The 18,983-nt window shown below is 36.6% G+C and overlaps 1 protein-coding gene across 1 annotated transcript; it reads right to left on the bottom strand.

Annotated features, from left to right (window-relative positions):
- Positions 1 to 17,920: 17,920 nt before the first annotated feature.
- LOC131605641 (uncharacterized) lies at positions 17,921 to 18,337 on the bottom strand. The gene has a single exon (XM_058877975.1). The coding sequence runs from the start codon at positions 18,335 to 18,337 to the stop codon at positions 17,921 to 17,923; it is 417 nt and encodes a 138-aa protein (XP_058733958.1).
- Between the last annotated feature and the right edge of the window lie 646 nt (positions 18,338 to 18,983).

Here is an 18,983-nt window from a genome sequence, read left to right as displayed (position 1 = left end):
ACGGTCTCATCATTGAAACGCAGTGTCACCCTTTTCTGGCACGTGGAGTGACGTGACCAGTTAGGGTATGGCGTAATTTATAGAGTACTTGAGTGCGCTCAAGTTGGCGTATATCCATGAGTGGAAATCAAGTTGGTGTGTATCCATGAGTGGAAATCTAGTTGTTGATCATGTGACTTCTTTCTATAGTTAGTTTGATCATTTCAGCTACTGTTGTTTATAAATAGGGTGAATTGCGTATTTAGAAATTTTTGCAACCTTTAGCATTCAAACTTACGGTTACTTTAAGAAATGTCATCATTTTCACTTCTTTGAGAGTATGGTTGGGAGTGATTTCAGTGTTTTGCTTTAAACTTTTGCCTTTCTACATCTTTTACTACTTAATCAATCTTACACAACCATGTACCATCCTAACTCAAACTTTTATCTTCAGCATTTCATGTTGTCTAATCAGGATGGGTGGGACTACGGTTCTCCTAGGGAGCGATTTTGTACATCCCCTGATCCTGATCCCCATTTTCTTTATGGCGATCACCTATAGCTAGAAATCATAAACATAATTGACGATTTTGACTCATAAAGGGTATCTGGGGATTTCTTAGAGGAAAAATTATCATCATCTGGTTCATTAGATGCCCTTCTATCAAATGTTGGCAAAGGAATGAACCGTGTCGAGGTCCTTATGCTCCCGTGTCTTAATAGAAGTGGAAGTCTCTTGCTAATTTGCTTTAACAAGTGTAATATGATTGATTATAGTGAAAAATATCTCAGAGGACAAGGGGACTGAACTACTCTAAATTTATGGGAAGAAACGTGACCACTCTGTGTGTGATTTTACTTATTGCTTATGCATTTTATCTCATTTTGCTGCTATCAACTCTAAGTTCAGATTATGAACTTGTTCAGTTTATGAAGCCATTTTAAGAAGCGAAAAAGAATTCACTATACAAATTCAAGTCCTCTCCTTCTTGTGTACTTTTCTCACCTTCAGTTTGTATCAGAGTCTGGTTTGTACTAAGCAATTGAGAAATTCCCAAGTATCTTTGGCCACAATACTGTTAGACGCTGGCCTTCGGATCTAGAGGGGGGGTGAATAGATCGTTCACAGTTTCGCGGAGTTAAATGACTTTTCAGCGGAAGTGATTCTGAATCGACTCGCGTCTATTCCGAACCACTATCGAAACGATTATATATGTGTTTAAAAACCAGTCAAGGACTTGAGGTAAATGATAAGAGTATATGTTGCAGAATCACAGCGTTTCTCTTATTGAAAATCAGATTAACTTTTTGTATGATGTATAATGTTTGCAATGCAGTAAGAGTGATAGAAACAAATATACAAACACTTGGTGATAATGATCAAATTGAAGGTAATTCAATGTGTGGTGGATTGTGATGTTTATGTAAGTTCTTAACTCACAATCTTAACACTCGAATCGTTGATCAATTTGCTATTATAACCAAATATGAACAGAATGTAAATGAAAAAGTAAAAGCGACAAGAACAGGATATTTGTTTAGGCAGTTCGTCGATCGTCCTCGCTACGACTACGTCTGCCCCCAATTCCAAATTGAAATTGGGTAATCTTTCATTAATGTTGAAAGTAGTATATACAAAGAAGATAACAAAGCGATAAACGATAAACCAATTATGTCGATCCTTTGAATCTTCTTCCCCCTTAATCTTGAGCAAAATCAAGGTTATCCAAGAGCTTCACTTTGATTCCCTTCTGCAGTGTCTTGATTCCTTGAACTCCCCGTTCCTCAATCGTTACACTCAGCCGAATCCTCAATGAACGCCTCTTGATAAAAACCCCCAAGAACCACCCGTCGTGGAGGACAAAACCCGCAGATTTTATTCACCAACAAACCCCACAAACCTTCACCCACTAGGAATCTTCAATTCCGTTCCATGGACGTTATCGAACTCATCACTAACCCGCAACGCAAGAATGATTATGTGTAATTGTGTTGGAGATGATGAAGAACGAAGATGAGAAGCGTTTGTGTATCTTTCAGTCGTTGGTGTTGCTATGAATAATGAACCTTTGATAATATATATGATTGCATAACAGTTGGAACCAAGAATAACTGAATTTTGGACTTTCTTGATCAGTTAGGTCGACCTCTTGTAGAGGTTAGGTCGACCTAGCAGTGCTTGCTGAAGTTTGCTCCCAGTTAGGTCGACCTGTTGAAGGAGTAGGTCGACCAGAATCCTCTTCTGATGCGTTCTGGGAACATTTTCTTAGATTAGGTCGACCTAGTTGTTATGTAGGTCGACCTAGCAGCAGTATATGTATTTTTCTTCATTTTAGGTCGACCTGGGTTGACAGTAGGTCGACCTAACTGCTGATTTTCTGCATTTTCCTTGTTCAGCTTGTGTTGAGTCGACCTATATGCATAGTAGATCATCCTGTGCTTTGTTTGGATGCTCATTTGAGTTTGCCATAAATCAAAAACATCTTTGAGTGTAATCTTGTATTCACATACTCCCCCTTTTTGATGATGGCAAACCAATAGTCAAAAGCTTTGGTAGTAAGTGATGAAGACTCAACAAGGCTCCCCCGTACATCCAGCATCTATCTCTCAACCAAGCAATCTCTTCACAAAGCTCCCCCGTACACTCAGCATCTATTGCATCTATCTCCCCCTTTGACAACATCAAAAAGAGAAACAAGGAAACAGAGTAGGAGAGTAACAAGAGAAATAAAGAATACCGGTAGTCATAGAGATAGATAACATGTAAATGGTGAAATCATAAGAACTAAACATGTTTTAAAGAAAACCAACAACATCATAGTAGTCCAAGAGATTAATAAAAGAAAACAAAGAGTACTACATCATATAACGTTTTTAACAAAAGGCTTAATGATATGAAATGCAATGAAATGATGATATGATAAACAATGCGTCCTAACGCCTTCCCCTTCTTCCTCTTCCTCTTTGAAATGTATGAGGTCGATCTTCTTCAACCTGTTCCAACAGATCTAGCACAGACATGTTGAGAGTGTTGAAGCTTTGGCTTATATTAGCATGGCGATGCAATGCCGTTTCCTCAAACTAATTTTGTCTTAGAGTGGAGTTGGAGGCAAACGTCTCAAAATCGTTTTTGTGATCTTGAACTAAGTTGTACAACGATTGATATTGTTGTTGTTGTTCGTCATAGCGATCTTGTTGGAGCTGTTGCATTGTTTGAAATTGAAGCTGTTGAGTTTCAAAGTTCTGCTGTTGTTGAAGTTGCATAGCCTCAAGCATAGATATTATGTTGGATTGATCAGGAGGAGGTGGAGCTGTGTATCCCCAAGGGATATCCTCTTGTTGTGGCGGAACATATCTCCAATTTGCATCCGTGTCATGAGCTGCATCTTCCATGGTATGATCCTCATCATTTGCTATTTCTTGATCATTTCCTTCTTCTTCATTTTCTGCAGTGTGACCAAATTCTGTAGGATCATCATAGTTGTAGATGATTTTTCCGGTCCCCTTTTGAATGAGATAATAGGTTCTCCTATTTGGATCCCAATGATATCCCATGAGGGTTAAGGTTGTTTGGGAAAAGTCCTGGTTCTGTTTCATTGTGATGTATGATAATCCATCGAGCTTCATGCCGAAATGGTTCACAATAGTTTGTATGATCGAGCCATAGCAAAGAGCAGTAGTCTTCTGCTTTACTTCCTCAAACTTGGCAGTTAGAAAGTGTGGCCAGTGCACACGTGTTCTGTTTTGGATCAAGTACATCAAGACAATCTCATTCCTTTCAATTCTGGAAAATCCGCCTGCTCGTGGTCGAATGACTCTTGAGATGACCCAATTTAGAAGCCTAGGATCTCTCTTCAGGTGACCGGCTGTTATTGTTTCATTTGGTTTGTCAAAGACGGAAGGATCTTTGAGGATAGACTTCATGTAGGCCACATGATCATAGATTCCCGGTACGTCCCCGTCTTCTATACGTAATTCATCGCCTACAATGTTGAGACCAAAGATACTAATCCAAGCACGTTTGTCAACGATATGAGATCTTGACCCCATCTTAAACCTAAAATTACAGCCTGCCTCTCTTGTGAACCCTGCATAGAATGCTCTAACAGTGTTTTCACAGTATGGTGTGGCACATTCCAAAAGGGGATGAACATTTTGATGCTCAATAAGACTCACAACTTCAGGAATATGCATATTTTTAGCAACATGTTGATTGAAAATATACTGCTTCACTACCTTCCTTTTCATTTTCCATTTTTCAAAATTATCTCTACAATCAGGGTGAACAAGGGCTACAGCACTTACCGGTTGTGAGGATGATCCAGATGCAACTTCCTTTCCCTTTCTTGATTTTGGAGGCATAGTTGTTGATGATTTTGTGTGAGAAGGATGATTTTGAACAGTTTTGAGTTTGAGGAGTTAGGGTTAGCCGTACCAAATGTGATGAGAATGAGAGGGGATGAAAAGATGGAATGTTTTGAATGAATGGGAGTGGGTCGGGTCGACCTAACAGACCCAAATTTGGAAAACTTAACGCAGTAGGTCGACCTAAAGTGTGGCTGGGTCGACCCAACAGAAGTAACATGAAAACCGACCAATTTAGGTCGACCTAAATTATGAGTAGGTCGACGTAACTGGGCCTTTTTAGTTTCTGAAAAGAAGATTCTTCTGTAGGTCGACTCAAGAACAGAGTAGGTCGACCTAAGTTCCCTTAGATGATGAAAAATGCCTTAGAAATGTTTCTATATGATGTATTTTTGCTTTGTTCTTTGCTTGTATGCCCAAATTATGATATGTTATGAATGAGAATGATGAATACATATATTAAATCGAGATATATGAATAAACATACATGAAGTCACTATAAGCATGTTAATTGATAGCATATTATAGAATCAATGAAATTTTTGGAAGTGAACAATGTGCATGTTACCGCTTTCTCAATATGTAGGTGTTTTGTCATCATTGTGTGGTGTCTTCTTGTTAGTGTGACATACCCCTAGATTTGATGATGAATTGTTTTGATGGAATGTTTCACAACTTGATTTTTGCGAAAAACTCATCTAGTATCGATTACTTGATGTTCTCCCGGATGCGGGACATAGTCCCAAACAATATTCTGCTAAGAATAGGTTTAAAATCTCTCTGCAATGCAACTTGCCAATTTGCACATCAAGTAATGCGTCCTATGTGTTTTTCGGGTTAACTGTATTTGTGATGAATCTTATACATTTGTGATGGCCAGGTCACCTACATTCCTCTGCCAAGTATGGTTCTTCAATCTGTCTTTATAGATGACACACCAAGAGAGGTATGTCTTTCTTTATGTGTCTTGAGCACCAGCTGTCAAGGAACCACCACCTTTCGGCGATGTCAAGACACTTTTCCTGCAAAATTAAATTAGAGTGGAAGGTCCCCAATCTTCATTGGGTCCTGGACAGTGAGTACACAAATTGTTGCACTTAGGCAACCATTGAAATACTCCTTTAGGAACTAAAATTCTCCTAAATTTCCATTTTTCAATGGTATGTCCCTTTTTGCAACAATAATGACAGGTAATATGATGAGAATATGGAGTTTTGCTAGTTGATACTTTTGGTACAAAAGTGTATTTGCTATATAAAGGAGTATACGATCTTTTGAACTTGTTTGGATCAACCGCAAAAGTCACTTTTGGTTGTAGAGCCTTGTCTAACTTGGCTTTTAGATCTCTTACTTCTTTTTGCCAAATGTGACATGTCTCACAACCAAACCATGATGTAGGATCTATTTCAACTTTGTCCTTTTGAATGTCTAGCATAGATTGTTTTAAAGCTTCCATATCCTTTTCGGTTTTCTCAACTTTTGATTCAAGATATGAAAATATTTTCTTACTTGAGGCCAAAAGTTTGAAAGCTTTAATTGCATCTCTATGTAATTCTTCAAAAGCAAGTTTTAGTTGAGAATGAGATACTTTATCTACGAGTTCAGGTTTAAGATGACTTACAGCTTTCTTTTTCTTGTGTTGATGAGCCATGAAACATAGGTTTGCTGATTCTTCTTCATCGCTTGATGAGCTTTCACTAGATGAATCACTTTCCCATGCTATGTAAGCTCTTTTAGATTTGTTATGACCTTTGCTTTGGTTCTTCTCCTTTTCTTTCTTAAGGTATGGACAATCCGGTTTGTAGTGACCGGCTTTCCCACAATTGAAGCAAAGACCTTTGATTTTTCCTTTGTTGTCGTCATCTTGTTTGAACATGTTTGATTGCTTCCTATAGTTGATCAAGCCTTTGTCGGAATGTTTTGCTCCATTTTTCTTTAGATATTTGTTGTATCTTCGCACAAACAGTCCCATTTCCTCATCATCGGAGTCTTCGTCATCACTTGTGTCACTATCCTTTGGCTCTCGTTTTGAGGTCTTGGAGCTCGAAGCTTTTAGAGCTATTGACTTCTTCTCTACCTCTTTCTCCATGTTCTTTTCTTTCTTTGTCCTTTTCTCATGCATGTCAAGGCATTTAAGGTGTTGTTCATGTTCCTCTAGTTTACCAAATAGAGTTGTGATGTCTAAAGTGTTTAGATCATTTGCTTCCTTTATTGCTGTAACTTTGGGTTGCCATTCCATGTTCAAGCATCTTAAGATTTTGTTAGTAGCAACTGCATTGGAAACAGGTCTATCAAGTGAATTTAACCGATTTTTCAGATGAACGAATCTCTTCTGCATGTTTTCGATGGATTCACCATCTTCCATGTGGAAGAGTTCGAACTCTTGAGTTAACGTATTGATCCTAGCTAGTTTGACATCATCCGTTCCCTCGTGGGCAACTTGCAATGTGTCCCACATAGCTTTAGCTGATCTACAATGGGAAACGCGATAGTATTCATCAACTCCTAGAGCTGAGATTAGAATGTTTCTCGCTTTCCAATCGTATGCATATCTCTTTTCATCTTCAGCATCCCAAGTATTTTCTGGTTTTGGAACAACTGCACCAGCTGCATTTGTCATGGTGATCTGAAAGGGACCATTGACAATAGCTGTCCAGATGTTCCTATCAATTGCATTGATGTGGACACACATACAATCCTTCCAATAGCCATAGTTTTCACCGTTGAAAACTGGAGCTCTATTATGAGCCCCTTTAGGTCCGGAAGCCATCTTTCCAATAAGTGTTTCACGTAGCACGGAATAAACCAGGCTCTGATACCACTTGTTAGACGCTGGCCTTAGGATCTAGAGGGGGGGTGAATAGATCGTTCACAGTTTCGCGGAGTTAAATGACTTTTCAGCGGAAGTGATTCTGAATCGACTCGCGTCTATTCGGAACCACTATCGAAACGATTATATATGTGTTTAAAAACCAGTCAAGGACTTGAGGTAAATGATAAGAGTATATGTTGCAGAATCACAGCGTTTCTCTTATTGAAAATCAGATTAACTTTTTGTATGATGGACAATGTTTGCAATGCAGTAAGAGTGATAGAAACAAATATACAAACACTTGGTGATAATGATCAAATTGAAGGTAATTCAATGTGTGGTGGATTGTGATGTTTATGTAAGTTCTTAATTCACAATCTTAACACTCGAATCGTTGATCAATTTGCTATTATAACCAAATATGAACAGAATGTAAATGAAAAAGTAAAAGCGACAAGAACACGATATTTGTTTAGGCAATTCGTCGATCGTCCTCGCTACGACTACGTCTGCCCCCAATTCCAAATTGAAATTGGGTAATCTTTCATTAATGTTGAAAGTAGTATATACAAAGAAGATAACAAAGCGATAAACGATAAACCAATTATGTCGATCCTTTGAATCTTCTTCCCCCTTAATCTTGAGCAAAATCAAGGTTATCCAAGAGCTTCACTTTGATTCCCTTCTGCAGTGTCTTGATTCCTTGAACTCCCCGTTCCTCAATCGTTACACTCAGCCGAATCCTCAATGAACGCCTCTTGATAAAAACCCCCAAGAACCACCCGTCGTGGAGGACAAAACCCGCAGATTTTATTCACCAACAAACCCCACAAACCTTCAACCACTAGGAATCTTCAATTCCGTTCCATGGACGTTATCGAACTCATCACTAACCCGCAACGCAAGAATGATTATGTGTAATTGTGTTGGAGACGATGAAGAACGAAGATGAGAAGCGTTTGTGTATCTTTCAGTCGTTGGTGTTGCTATGAATAATGAACCTTTGATAATATATATGATTGCATAACAGTTGGAACCAAGAATAACTGAATTTTGGACTTTCTTGATCAGTTAGGTCGACCTCTTGTAGAGGTTAGGTCGACCTAGCAGTGCTTGCTGAAGTTTGCTCCCAGTTAGGTCGACCTGTTGAAGGAGTAGGTCGACCAGAATCCTCTTCTGATGCGTTCTGGGAACATTTTCTTAGATTAGGTCGACCTAGTTGTTATGTAGGTCGACCTAGCAGCAGTATATGTATTTTTCTTCATTTTAGGTCGACCTGGGTTGACAGTAGGTCGACCTAACTGCTGATTTTCTGCATTTTCCTTGTTCAGCTTGTGTTGAGTCGACCTATATGCATAGTAGATCATCCTGTGCTTTGTTTGGATGCTCATTTGAGTTTGCCATAAATCAAAAACATCTTTGAGTGTAATCTTGTATTCACAAATACAAGTGATTGTGGAGTCTAGAACAAAACTTATCAATTCCATTGATTATGGTATCCACAACTTTAAGGTTATAGAGACCCACTTCAAACTCTTCTCTTCTGTCTTCTTAACACCAGGATTCTTCCAACCTAACAAACTTCAAAATTATAGTGGCCATTGATTTCCAGAATGCTATCACTCTAGGATTCTTTTAATGCTATCACTTTAAAAGATAAATAGTACCAGAAAAATATATCTCTGAAGCTCACCCAATAAACAAACAGGGTGTCTGCTCTGATGCCAATTAAAATTTATGGTACAAGCAACACATGCTAACATTAATGTCTTAACAACATATGATGTCAAGACATATGTTACGACATCTGGAGATAGACCAATCACATCATACTGAAATTGATATTGAAATAAAATTGCATAATGATAAACAACACAGAGAATTGTTGACCCAGTTCGGTGTAACAATATCTAATATGGGGACCAGACCCGGCCCAAGGGGTAGGCGAACTAGGCTACTGCCTTGGGCCTCCATTTTTTTTATTACATTAGTACTAATACAAGTAACTAATACAAGAAAGAGGAAAAATAATTGTTGAAATTTGATAATTTAATTATTACCGTTCACTTTTTCATTAGCCATAACTATAAGAGAAAACATTCATTGCTTGATTATTTGGATTTAATATGAAGAGAGAATCAAAAAAGTACTACAAATAAAAATAATTGGAGAGATTCAGTGTTACGCTACTATTATTATTGACATAAATTATTATTAATAATAACAACAATATGGACCAGGAAGCACCACAAAATTTGACATATACTCCTCTTTTTATATAAGATAAACGTATTTTTGGTTGTAAAAATGTTTAATTATTTTTACTTGATCATTTTATGCCATAATAATAATAATAATAATAATGGTTAATATTAAAATTAATAAATAATAATTATGATCAACATTGTATAAATAAATATTGAATAAAATGCTTTTATTTTCGATCGAAAAACATATTAAATAAAATCAAATAAAAATTTAATAAATAATTTTAAGTCAAATTTTTTTAAAATTTAACATTAAATATTAAATTTTATTTAAAATTCGCCTTAGGCCTCAATATGTATCGGGCCGGCCCTGATGGGGACTACCAAGCCAGGAAGGAAATACACGATTAATAGTATCAATTCAAAGCTAAACAATCCCAATTTACAACAGTTAGACGCTAGAGGGGGTGAATAGATCCCTCTAAAAAATTATTCGCTTTTAAAAAATTGTTTTCAAAGATGGCTTGCGGAAGCGCTCCGAGATCGACTTGCATTTGTTCTGAACCGCTATTGGTAGAATCGGATATGCTGCTAAACCTTTAATAAATGTGAGAATTACTAAAGATGAGGAGTAGCTTGAATCAATTGGTTTTAAAATATGTTCGTTTGAACAATTAAACATTGAAGAACCTACTTCCAATGAAATATATTTGATAAATTGACTTGGTCAATTTATCGAAAACTTGTTGTGCAAATGTTGTTATGCACAAAAAATTTCATAAACAGTTGGCGTGCAATTTGTTAGCAAGTTGATGTGATCTAAGTGTGGTTGATTGTGAAATCCAATTGCAATTAACAATTGCAATTCTCTATACAAAAAGAGTTTATATCACAGTTTAACACTTAGAATTATTATCGAGTTAACAATTGTATACCAATATCAATAGCAAGTAATAGAGAAATAAGGAGAGAGGAACACCAAAATTTGTTTAGGCAGTTCTCCGTTCGTCCTCGCTACGACTATGTCTGCCCCCAATTCCAAACGAGAATTGAGATAGTTTTTATTGCTTTGCAAATTGTTATTACAAGAGAAGTTAAAGAAATAAACACACAAACTCAATTTTGATGTCGATTCTTTATCTTCTCACCACTTGATATTAAGAAAGATCAAGTCGCCCAACAATCTCGAATCAATCCTCCTGTTACCCTTACTCCATTAACCGAACCCACGTTCTTCAAGACTTTCACTCGGCTGAATTGCAATCGCAAATTGTTGTCACCCAAGAATTTTGACTATTGTTACTCCCTTGACCGAAACCACTATTCTTCAAGGCTTTCACTCGCCTAAATCGAATCCAAAGCTTGTTGTCAAACACCCCTAAATCAATCTGATCTTGGAGGACAAAACCCCGAATGGTTTTATTCAATGAAACCCTAAAACTCTTCACCCAATCGGAATGAACAAATCCCTAACCTTGGACGTTATCACTCTCAATCTATGGTCACTCAAGAAAAAATGATTATGTGTATTTGATGAATGAACAAGAGAAAGAATGAAGATGAGAAGTGTAACGCCCCATACTGCTTTCGGGATGATCGACTGATCCCACAACCAACACGGGTCTTTTCAGCATGATTTGTCCTCATTCACACGCTTTCCGGGAAACTTCCTAGAAGATCACCCATCCCAGAATTGCTCCAAGTCAAGCACGCTTAACTATGGAGTTCTTATGAAATGGACTACCGAAAAGAAGATGCATCTTGTTGTCATAGATAGTACCCATCAATCCTTATAAGCTTTCCTTCAACCATGTAGTCCCATACCTGGACGACCTCAGGTTCTCTCTCATTCTGATGTGGCGACCACTCATTGTTGTATTCGACCTCGAGTGTTACATGCGGTGCAACCAGCCCTCGCCTTCTTCGGCATCGGGTGTTACAAGAAGCAATTTTGTCTCTTTCAGGTTTCAAAGTTATGTGGAAATAGATGCATGAATGTATTTATATGTGTGTGTGAATTAGGGCTTAAATTGGAAAATTCGTGCACAAAAATGCTCAGAATTGAGCGACGCGCCGACCTCCAAGACTGTATGCGTCGACCTATGCAACACAGTGAGGTCTGGTGTTGGTTTAACATAGCATGTGTCGACCTCTACATTGCATGCGTCGAACTATAACTCATGTGCGTCAACCTCTGGACTTATATGCATCGACCTACACAAGGTAGTGAGGTTTGGTGTTAGTTTAACACATCATGTTTCAACCTCTACATTGCATGCGTCAACATGTGGCTCCTATGTGTCGACCTCTGGATCGATGCATGTGTGGCAGAATGTTTCAGATATTTTTCCACTCAATGGAGGTCGACCTCCAAAAGCTATGCATCAACATATGGTATGCATACTCACCCAAAACCGTGTTTTTGACTTGTGAAATTGATCCACATGCATATGAACAAGTTTAGAATGATTACGAAAACATTTTCATGCAATAATGCACCTTAGGCTAAGAGGATATCGTCCAATACATTCTACTTCTAAATACCTAGTTTTGACATCACTCAAAATCTACTTATTGAGATATCCACTCACAGCCAAGGTTGTCAAACTCGCGAGTCTACTCAGACTCACAAAGGGTCTGTAGACTCGACTCATAAACTCGTACGAGTTTATGGAAAATTAAAAATGGCTCTCAAAAATCTGTATGTGACACATATATGACATACATATATTTTTAAACTTCTAAATGCCTCGTATATGACACAAATATATATATATATATATATATATATATATATATATATATATATTAGAACACCAATTAATATCAAATTTAAATCTCATACTACATAATAAATTTCTTAACAAAAACTCGATAATAAAACAAATAAAATAGAAAAGTATGTAGTTGAAGACTTAAAATACTAATTACTTCTTAATTGGTCGGTGGCTACTACATAAAGCAAAAAAGAAATCATAAAACAGACATGTTAATGACTTCAAACATCAAAGCTTTGGCGAAATCATCACAACCAATATCATCACCATCACCTTCATTGTTATTTTGTGGTGCTTTAAAACTCTAGTGGAATCATAATATCTGTAACCGCAACCACCCCTCGACCATAATTTAAAACTATAGCTCTGCTCAAACTGTTCTAGTCTTATGTCAAATAGATTATGAATTGAGGGGTTTGATGTCTCTATCATCAAGGTTGTCCATTCACCATAGCTTTCCTTATAACACTTATACACAGGTTCCTTATAATTATCATTAATAATTAATTAATTAGTAAAAATTGTTACAAGTTTTCATGTGAGCAATGCATTTTTTCAAAACAGACTAAAACGTTTTCTATCATAAATCATCTAAACCATTTTGTTACCTGCAAATTGATACATGGGGATGCAGATCCGTGGACCTCATTGAACAATGATGTATCACTTTACACAAGAGAACATACAAGAAAGCATTTGCGTGAAACATACAAGAAATTACTTATACAATAAAGGATTGATTTACAATAACGAACGAGAACAAATCAAGAGAAAGAACAAATGTGACCACGCCGTCAATGAAGGGAGGAAGAAACGTTGCTGAAACAAGAGACTAGGAGAGAGACTTTCTAATTCTCATACAAGGAAAAAAGAGTTTTTTTTTAATAAATTAATATATTTTGGGGAATTTGGGCCTTTTTTGGGTTAAAAAAACAAAATTCTATAAAATTGATAGACTCGTAAACTCACAATAAACTCGCGAGTCTATACGAGTTTGTGCGAGTTTACCCGAGTCTACTCGAGTATATCAAAAAATGATTCTATGCGTGAGTCTACTCATTTTTGCTTCCTAGACTCGTAAACTCGTACGAGTTTACGAGTCTACCCGCGAGTTTGACAACCATGCTCACAACAACTTCTTACTTAATCACTATCCAGTGCAACTTCTACTTAGAAATCAACATCTAGATATGAGAAATCACCATCTCAATTTCTTAATCACCTCAGTGATATATAACAATCTCAATCTCAGTGATTGTATCAAGAACAACCCAATTTAGAAGGTTACACTTCAAAATACAAAATACTTAGTTTTACGTAAAAGCTTCAACCAAGAACAATACTCAACTCAGTACTTAAAAGCTTTAAGAGTGAGAACAATAACTTGACAAACAGTCTATGTAACACCCGAGACCGAAGAAGTCGAGGGGTGGTTGCACCGCATGGAACACCTGAGGCCAAAGTGGGCAATGGTGGTCGACACATCGGAATGAGAGGGATTCTGAGGCTGTGCAGGTATGTGACTGCATGGTTGAAGGAAAGCTTATAAGGATTGATGGGTACTACCTATACCAACAAGATGCATCTTCTTTTCGGGAGCCCGTTCCGTAAGAACTCCACAGTTAAGCGTGCTTGACTTGGAGTAGTATTGGGATGGGTGACCTTCTGGGAAGTTTCCCGGAAAGCGTGCAAGTGAGGTCAAAGCATGCTGAAAAGACCCGTGTTGGTTTGTGGGGTCAGTCGATCATCCCGAAAGCAATCTGGGGCGTTACAAATGGTATCAGAGCCAGACCTCTCCCAGTACGATGTGGTTCGAGGACGAACCATGCGGAAGCTGGTGGGCATGTAACACCCGAGACCGAAGAAGTCGAGGGGTGGTTGCACCGCATGGAACACCTGAGGCCAAAGTGGGCAATGGTGGTCGACACATCGGAATGAGAGGGATTCTGAGGCTGTGCAGGTATGTGACTGCATGGTTGAAGGAAAGCTTATAAGGATTGATGGGTACTACCTATACTAACAAGATGCATCTTCTTTTCGGGAGCCCGTTCCGTAAGAACTCCACAGTTAAGCGTGCTTGACTTGGAGTAGTATTGGGATGGGTGACCTTCTGGGAAGTTTCCTGGAAAGCGTGCGAGTGAGGTCAAAGCATGCTGAAAAGACCCGTGTTGGTTTGTGGGGTCAGTCGATCATCCTGAAAGCAGTCTGGGGCGTTACAGTCTACCACACAGTATCAAAAGATACATGGGTGACTTAAAACACAAGAGACTCTCAAAACCTAAGACTTCTAATTCTTCCCCTAATTTTTACAATTGTGAAAGACTTCGTTACATTAGGTTTAGGGTTCTCTTTAAATAGTCTTCAGTAGTCCATGGACTTCGAAATCTTTACTTTATCCACAAGTTAATAGCTGCAACAAATCTGCATATAAATCTTTTTTAATCTTGGAACAAATCTTCAAGTTTCCTAAATTGTTCCAATCATTCAATTTTAAAAACTTTAATTCTATTGGAGATTTAATTCACTTGTTCTAGATTAAATCTTCTTGACATTCGTAAATCATTTAGATACATCCAAAAGAGATATCACAATGTCAAGATTTAAACCAGCATGTACTAGTGTTCTGGTACAGAATGTCACGACATCTGATTTTTAATGTAAACTCATACTCAATTGTATTAGAAGATTATGATGTTATGACATCTTAGTTAACATCTTTCAAATACCATGTTTTAGCAAAATTCTTTCAATCTTAAAATCATGGATCTAACACACAACATATTCAAACTAGATGCTAAGTCTCGCAAATTCTTTTATCTAGATAACAAAGATGGGGTCAAAGGACACATACTCTATGACCTCCAGCCTAGATTATTTTTGTTTATATAGATACCTCTTTTTTTTTTTTTTTTTTAAGATATCAATTGATAACTTTTTTCCAAGCTTAATATTTACAAAACTGTGGAAGATATAATGGTATGTTAGTAGTATATATATGATAATCCAATTGCAACGTTGTTAGGTGTAACTTGTTGAAGTTAGTTAGTGTTTTTGTAACTAATCAACATCTTGTTATTTAGTAGTTGTTTATACAAATATATCAACACAATATGAATAAGATCATCACATTTTGCATCACTCAATTACTCTACTTTCTCTATATTCATTAACGTGTTGTGCAAATCCAATAGAAATGTGTGTTCCAACAAGTTGGTATGAGTAGATCTTTGTTTTTGATCTTATGAGAGTGAAAATAATAAGTGAATGCAGTAGATCCTTGTAAAAAAATTCCCACCCAATTTTCAAATTTTGATGGCAAAGATTAGAAGAGGCATGTGGAGATAGGACCATTGTTTGGCTTTCAAGATGTGTTGGATCCCATCAACAATGACTATCCAACATTTTTTTTTTTTTATAGGCAAAGTTAATTATATTAATTAAATGTTGTGAGTACTAGAGGTACTTACAGCACAAGAGTTATAAGAAGTACAGAATCAATTACACAGAATGAAGCACATCCAAAGGTGCTTGTAGCCAAGAGTAGAAAGAAATAAAATGTTGTCTAGTCGACCCAATCATAAGCCAAATCCAAGAAACCATTTTAATCGACACAATAACATCATCTAAAACAATACCAATGTTGTCGAAGATGAGGTTGTTTCTTGAATTCCACAGTGACCACACCGTTGCTAACCAAATAAGACATAATTTCTTATCTTTTATCCTTCCATGAAGCCCCTGAATGTATTGAGATAGGTGTTCTGCACCAGCCAGCCCCCCCACCATCTTGATGTCCAGCCACAGCAAAATATTATCCCAGACAGCTTTAGAAAATGGGCAGAGAAAGAATAGATGGGCCGAGTTTTCGTGATCCGACATTGGTTAAGGGTACAAATGATGTTGAATAGAATGCATTCAAAGAGAATAAGAGGAAAATAATAAGAAATTTTCTTTACCCACCTCCCTATGGGTGGTCACCTCCTGCGAAAAACCAAAACTACCCCTGCTTCGGAGGTTCATTTCCGAAAGCGTGTTTTTTTAAAAAAATTGACTTACTTCGGAAGTTCATTTCCGAAACAATTATTTCGGAAGTTCACTTCCGAAACTATAATCATAAGCTATAGTTTATGATTATCATCTGGGGAGGTCATTTCTAAAAAATCAAGATTAAAAATAATAAGATTTTTTTTTCCAATTTTTTGTAATGACGTCCCCTGATGATAATGATAAATTATAGCTTACATTGATTGGCTCCTTTGTCTCGCGGTGGACGTACCTCTGGGTCTTCTTCCTCCGGACATCCACCTCCTCCGTCATATGTTTCGGCTCCGGTTACACCTCCTCCGTCATTTGTTACTTTCAGTTGTACGTATTTTTATTAAAATAATAAATAAACCTTTTGAAATTTGGAAGCCTTTTTTTCTCCCCACCACTCTCTCATCCCCACCTACCCGTGTTTAACAATATGTAACTTTACTTTTATGTAATATTATCGTTGTAATTTTCACCCGATTAAATAAAGCGAATTGTTCATTTTCTTCTGTCCAGATCTATTTTCGGAAGTGCATTTCCGAATTCCTCCAAGGGGGTGCGCTCGGAGATGAACTTCCGAAACACCACATTTTCTGAAAAGTGACTTTATTTCGGAGATGCATCTCCGAAATCAATATTTTATATTAAAAAAAACACGTTTTCGGAAGTTCATTTCCGAAAACACCTTTTTTCCAAAAAAAAGTACCGTTTCGGAAATGAACTTCCGAAACAAGGGGTATTGTGGTAAATTCACCAGGGGTGGGCAAGAAGGTTAGGAGGTGGGTGAAGAAATTCTCAATAATAATACGTGGATGATGCTAAATTTGACAAAATTGTTGATGGAACAAACTCAATACAAGCCTAGGATGTATTGATAAAGAATTATATTGGAGGTGATTTTTTGTCAAAAGTTTAATCTTAACAAATATCTAATCGTCTTTAATTACTCATCAATTATAATTTAACAGTAGCTAGTGTACAAAAATCACATTTAAATTGTCTCTTCTTTTTAATTTAATATGTATCCATTTGGGAGATATTTGCAAGCATTATGGCATGCTTTGTGAGAAACAAATACTCAATGTTAGAGATGCATTGAAAAGAGTAACTTTATCATACAATATTTAATTACATACATTTGATGAAAAATATCTTACCTATTTCAAATGCTAATTTGTTAGAAAAATCATATAAATATGATATCTCTGAACTTGTTTAACATCTTAAAAAACAATTACTCTACAAACTAGGACATATGTGAATGAAAGTCTTTATTGCACAAATATTTCTAATATCTCATTAAAATCATTAAATGCCATCGAGTGAAAAACAATATAAGAAATACAACATGAGAAAGATGAAAATATAAATAAATATGTACTAAAGGGTGTAAATATAAACAAATAATTACATATTAAAATGAAAAAAAATAATTAAAAAATTAGAAGCCAATGAGAGTTGAATCATTTATACAATCCCATATGAAATGTCTTCTAAAGTTGATAAAGAAGAGGAGTTTGTTTCATAGAACAACAAGGTCTATTATGTCATTGAGTTGCATGTATCCTTCAATAAGGCCTATACATTCTTGAGGTGCAAATGCATGGTGAGAATTTGTGAATAGTTCAAGCATTTTGAGGCAGACCCTTCACCAAATTAAGATGAACAATATGTATCAGACAGGACACCACAAAAGATGCGAACAACAAGAACAAGAACAAGCAAAATTCCATACAAATCATGTCATGTCACGAGCTCATAGATTTTGCCAATGCCATTTCACTTTCATTTGATGCAATAGAAGAAGCCCTATTCAACTCACCACCACCACTACCACCTTTTGTTGATTGCGCTGCAACCTCAACATCTGCATTCCTAGGTTGATTTGAACCACCCCAGCTTCCTCCTCCTCCACCGCCGCCCATCATCCCAACTCTACATCCTAAACACCTTGAGAAAATTCTATATAAACATGTGAAAAACCAAAAAGCCCATGGTAAACAAACCAATCCGACACCGACAACAGGTACCCATGACGAAGTTTCAGATTCAGGAAGGTACATGTATGCAACAAGGCATACACCTCCTGCTATTAAAGAAATGAACAAAAAACATGCTATAAGCCATATGAATTTGCGACCAGAACTTGGATCAGGAACAGGCATTTGTTTGTGTCACACAACATAAGTTTTCTAGATACTTAGAATAATGATTACATATATGAAACTTAGAACAAGATTAATTTATCTTTGTCATCATCCATTTTATGAATTTGAGGGGTTAATGATATTGGTTTGGCATATGGTGAACAAGGTTCCAAATTGAGGTGAATTTTTGTTTTGTTTTCTTTGATTTTTTTTCTGATGTTGTTGCAATAATGAAGCCTGAAAATGGGATTTTTTTTTCAAATGCTTGTTAATTTGAAAAGGGCTAATCTTAGGACAAATATACGCCTATAAAGAAAAAGAAAGGGAAGAGTTTTCCATTTATGGCTATCAAGTTGGGGTTTGAGTTGATTGATCTGTTAATAAATGTTCTACTAATGAATGATTTTATCAAATCAAAAGATATAAATTCACACCAGAAAGGGCTAATCTTAGGACAAAATCATACACTTTTAGCCAATAATGAATTTGAAAAAAAAACTACACTTTGATTTTTTCATTGACCAAAATTTACTAATAAAAAACTACAAAGACCAAAACCCTAATAAATATTAGGCATAAATTATCAAAATTTAAATCCAAGAGAGTGGAAATTTCTATGAGGTCCATACCTAATGACAAATGACAATGGCTAAAATCTAAATAT

Source organism: Vicia villosa, linkage group LG5 (assembly GCF_029867415.1).
Source record: "Vicia villosa cultivar HV-30 ecotype Madison, WI linkage group LG5, Vvil1.0, whole genome shotgun sequence".
Lineage (NCBI taxonomy): Eukaryota > Viridiplantae > Streptophyta > Magnoliopsida > Fabales > Fabaceae > Vicia > Vicia villosa.
Note: the sequence above shows the minus strand (reverse complement) of the source record. Positions and strands in the feature narration are given on the sequence as shown.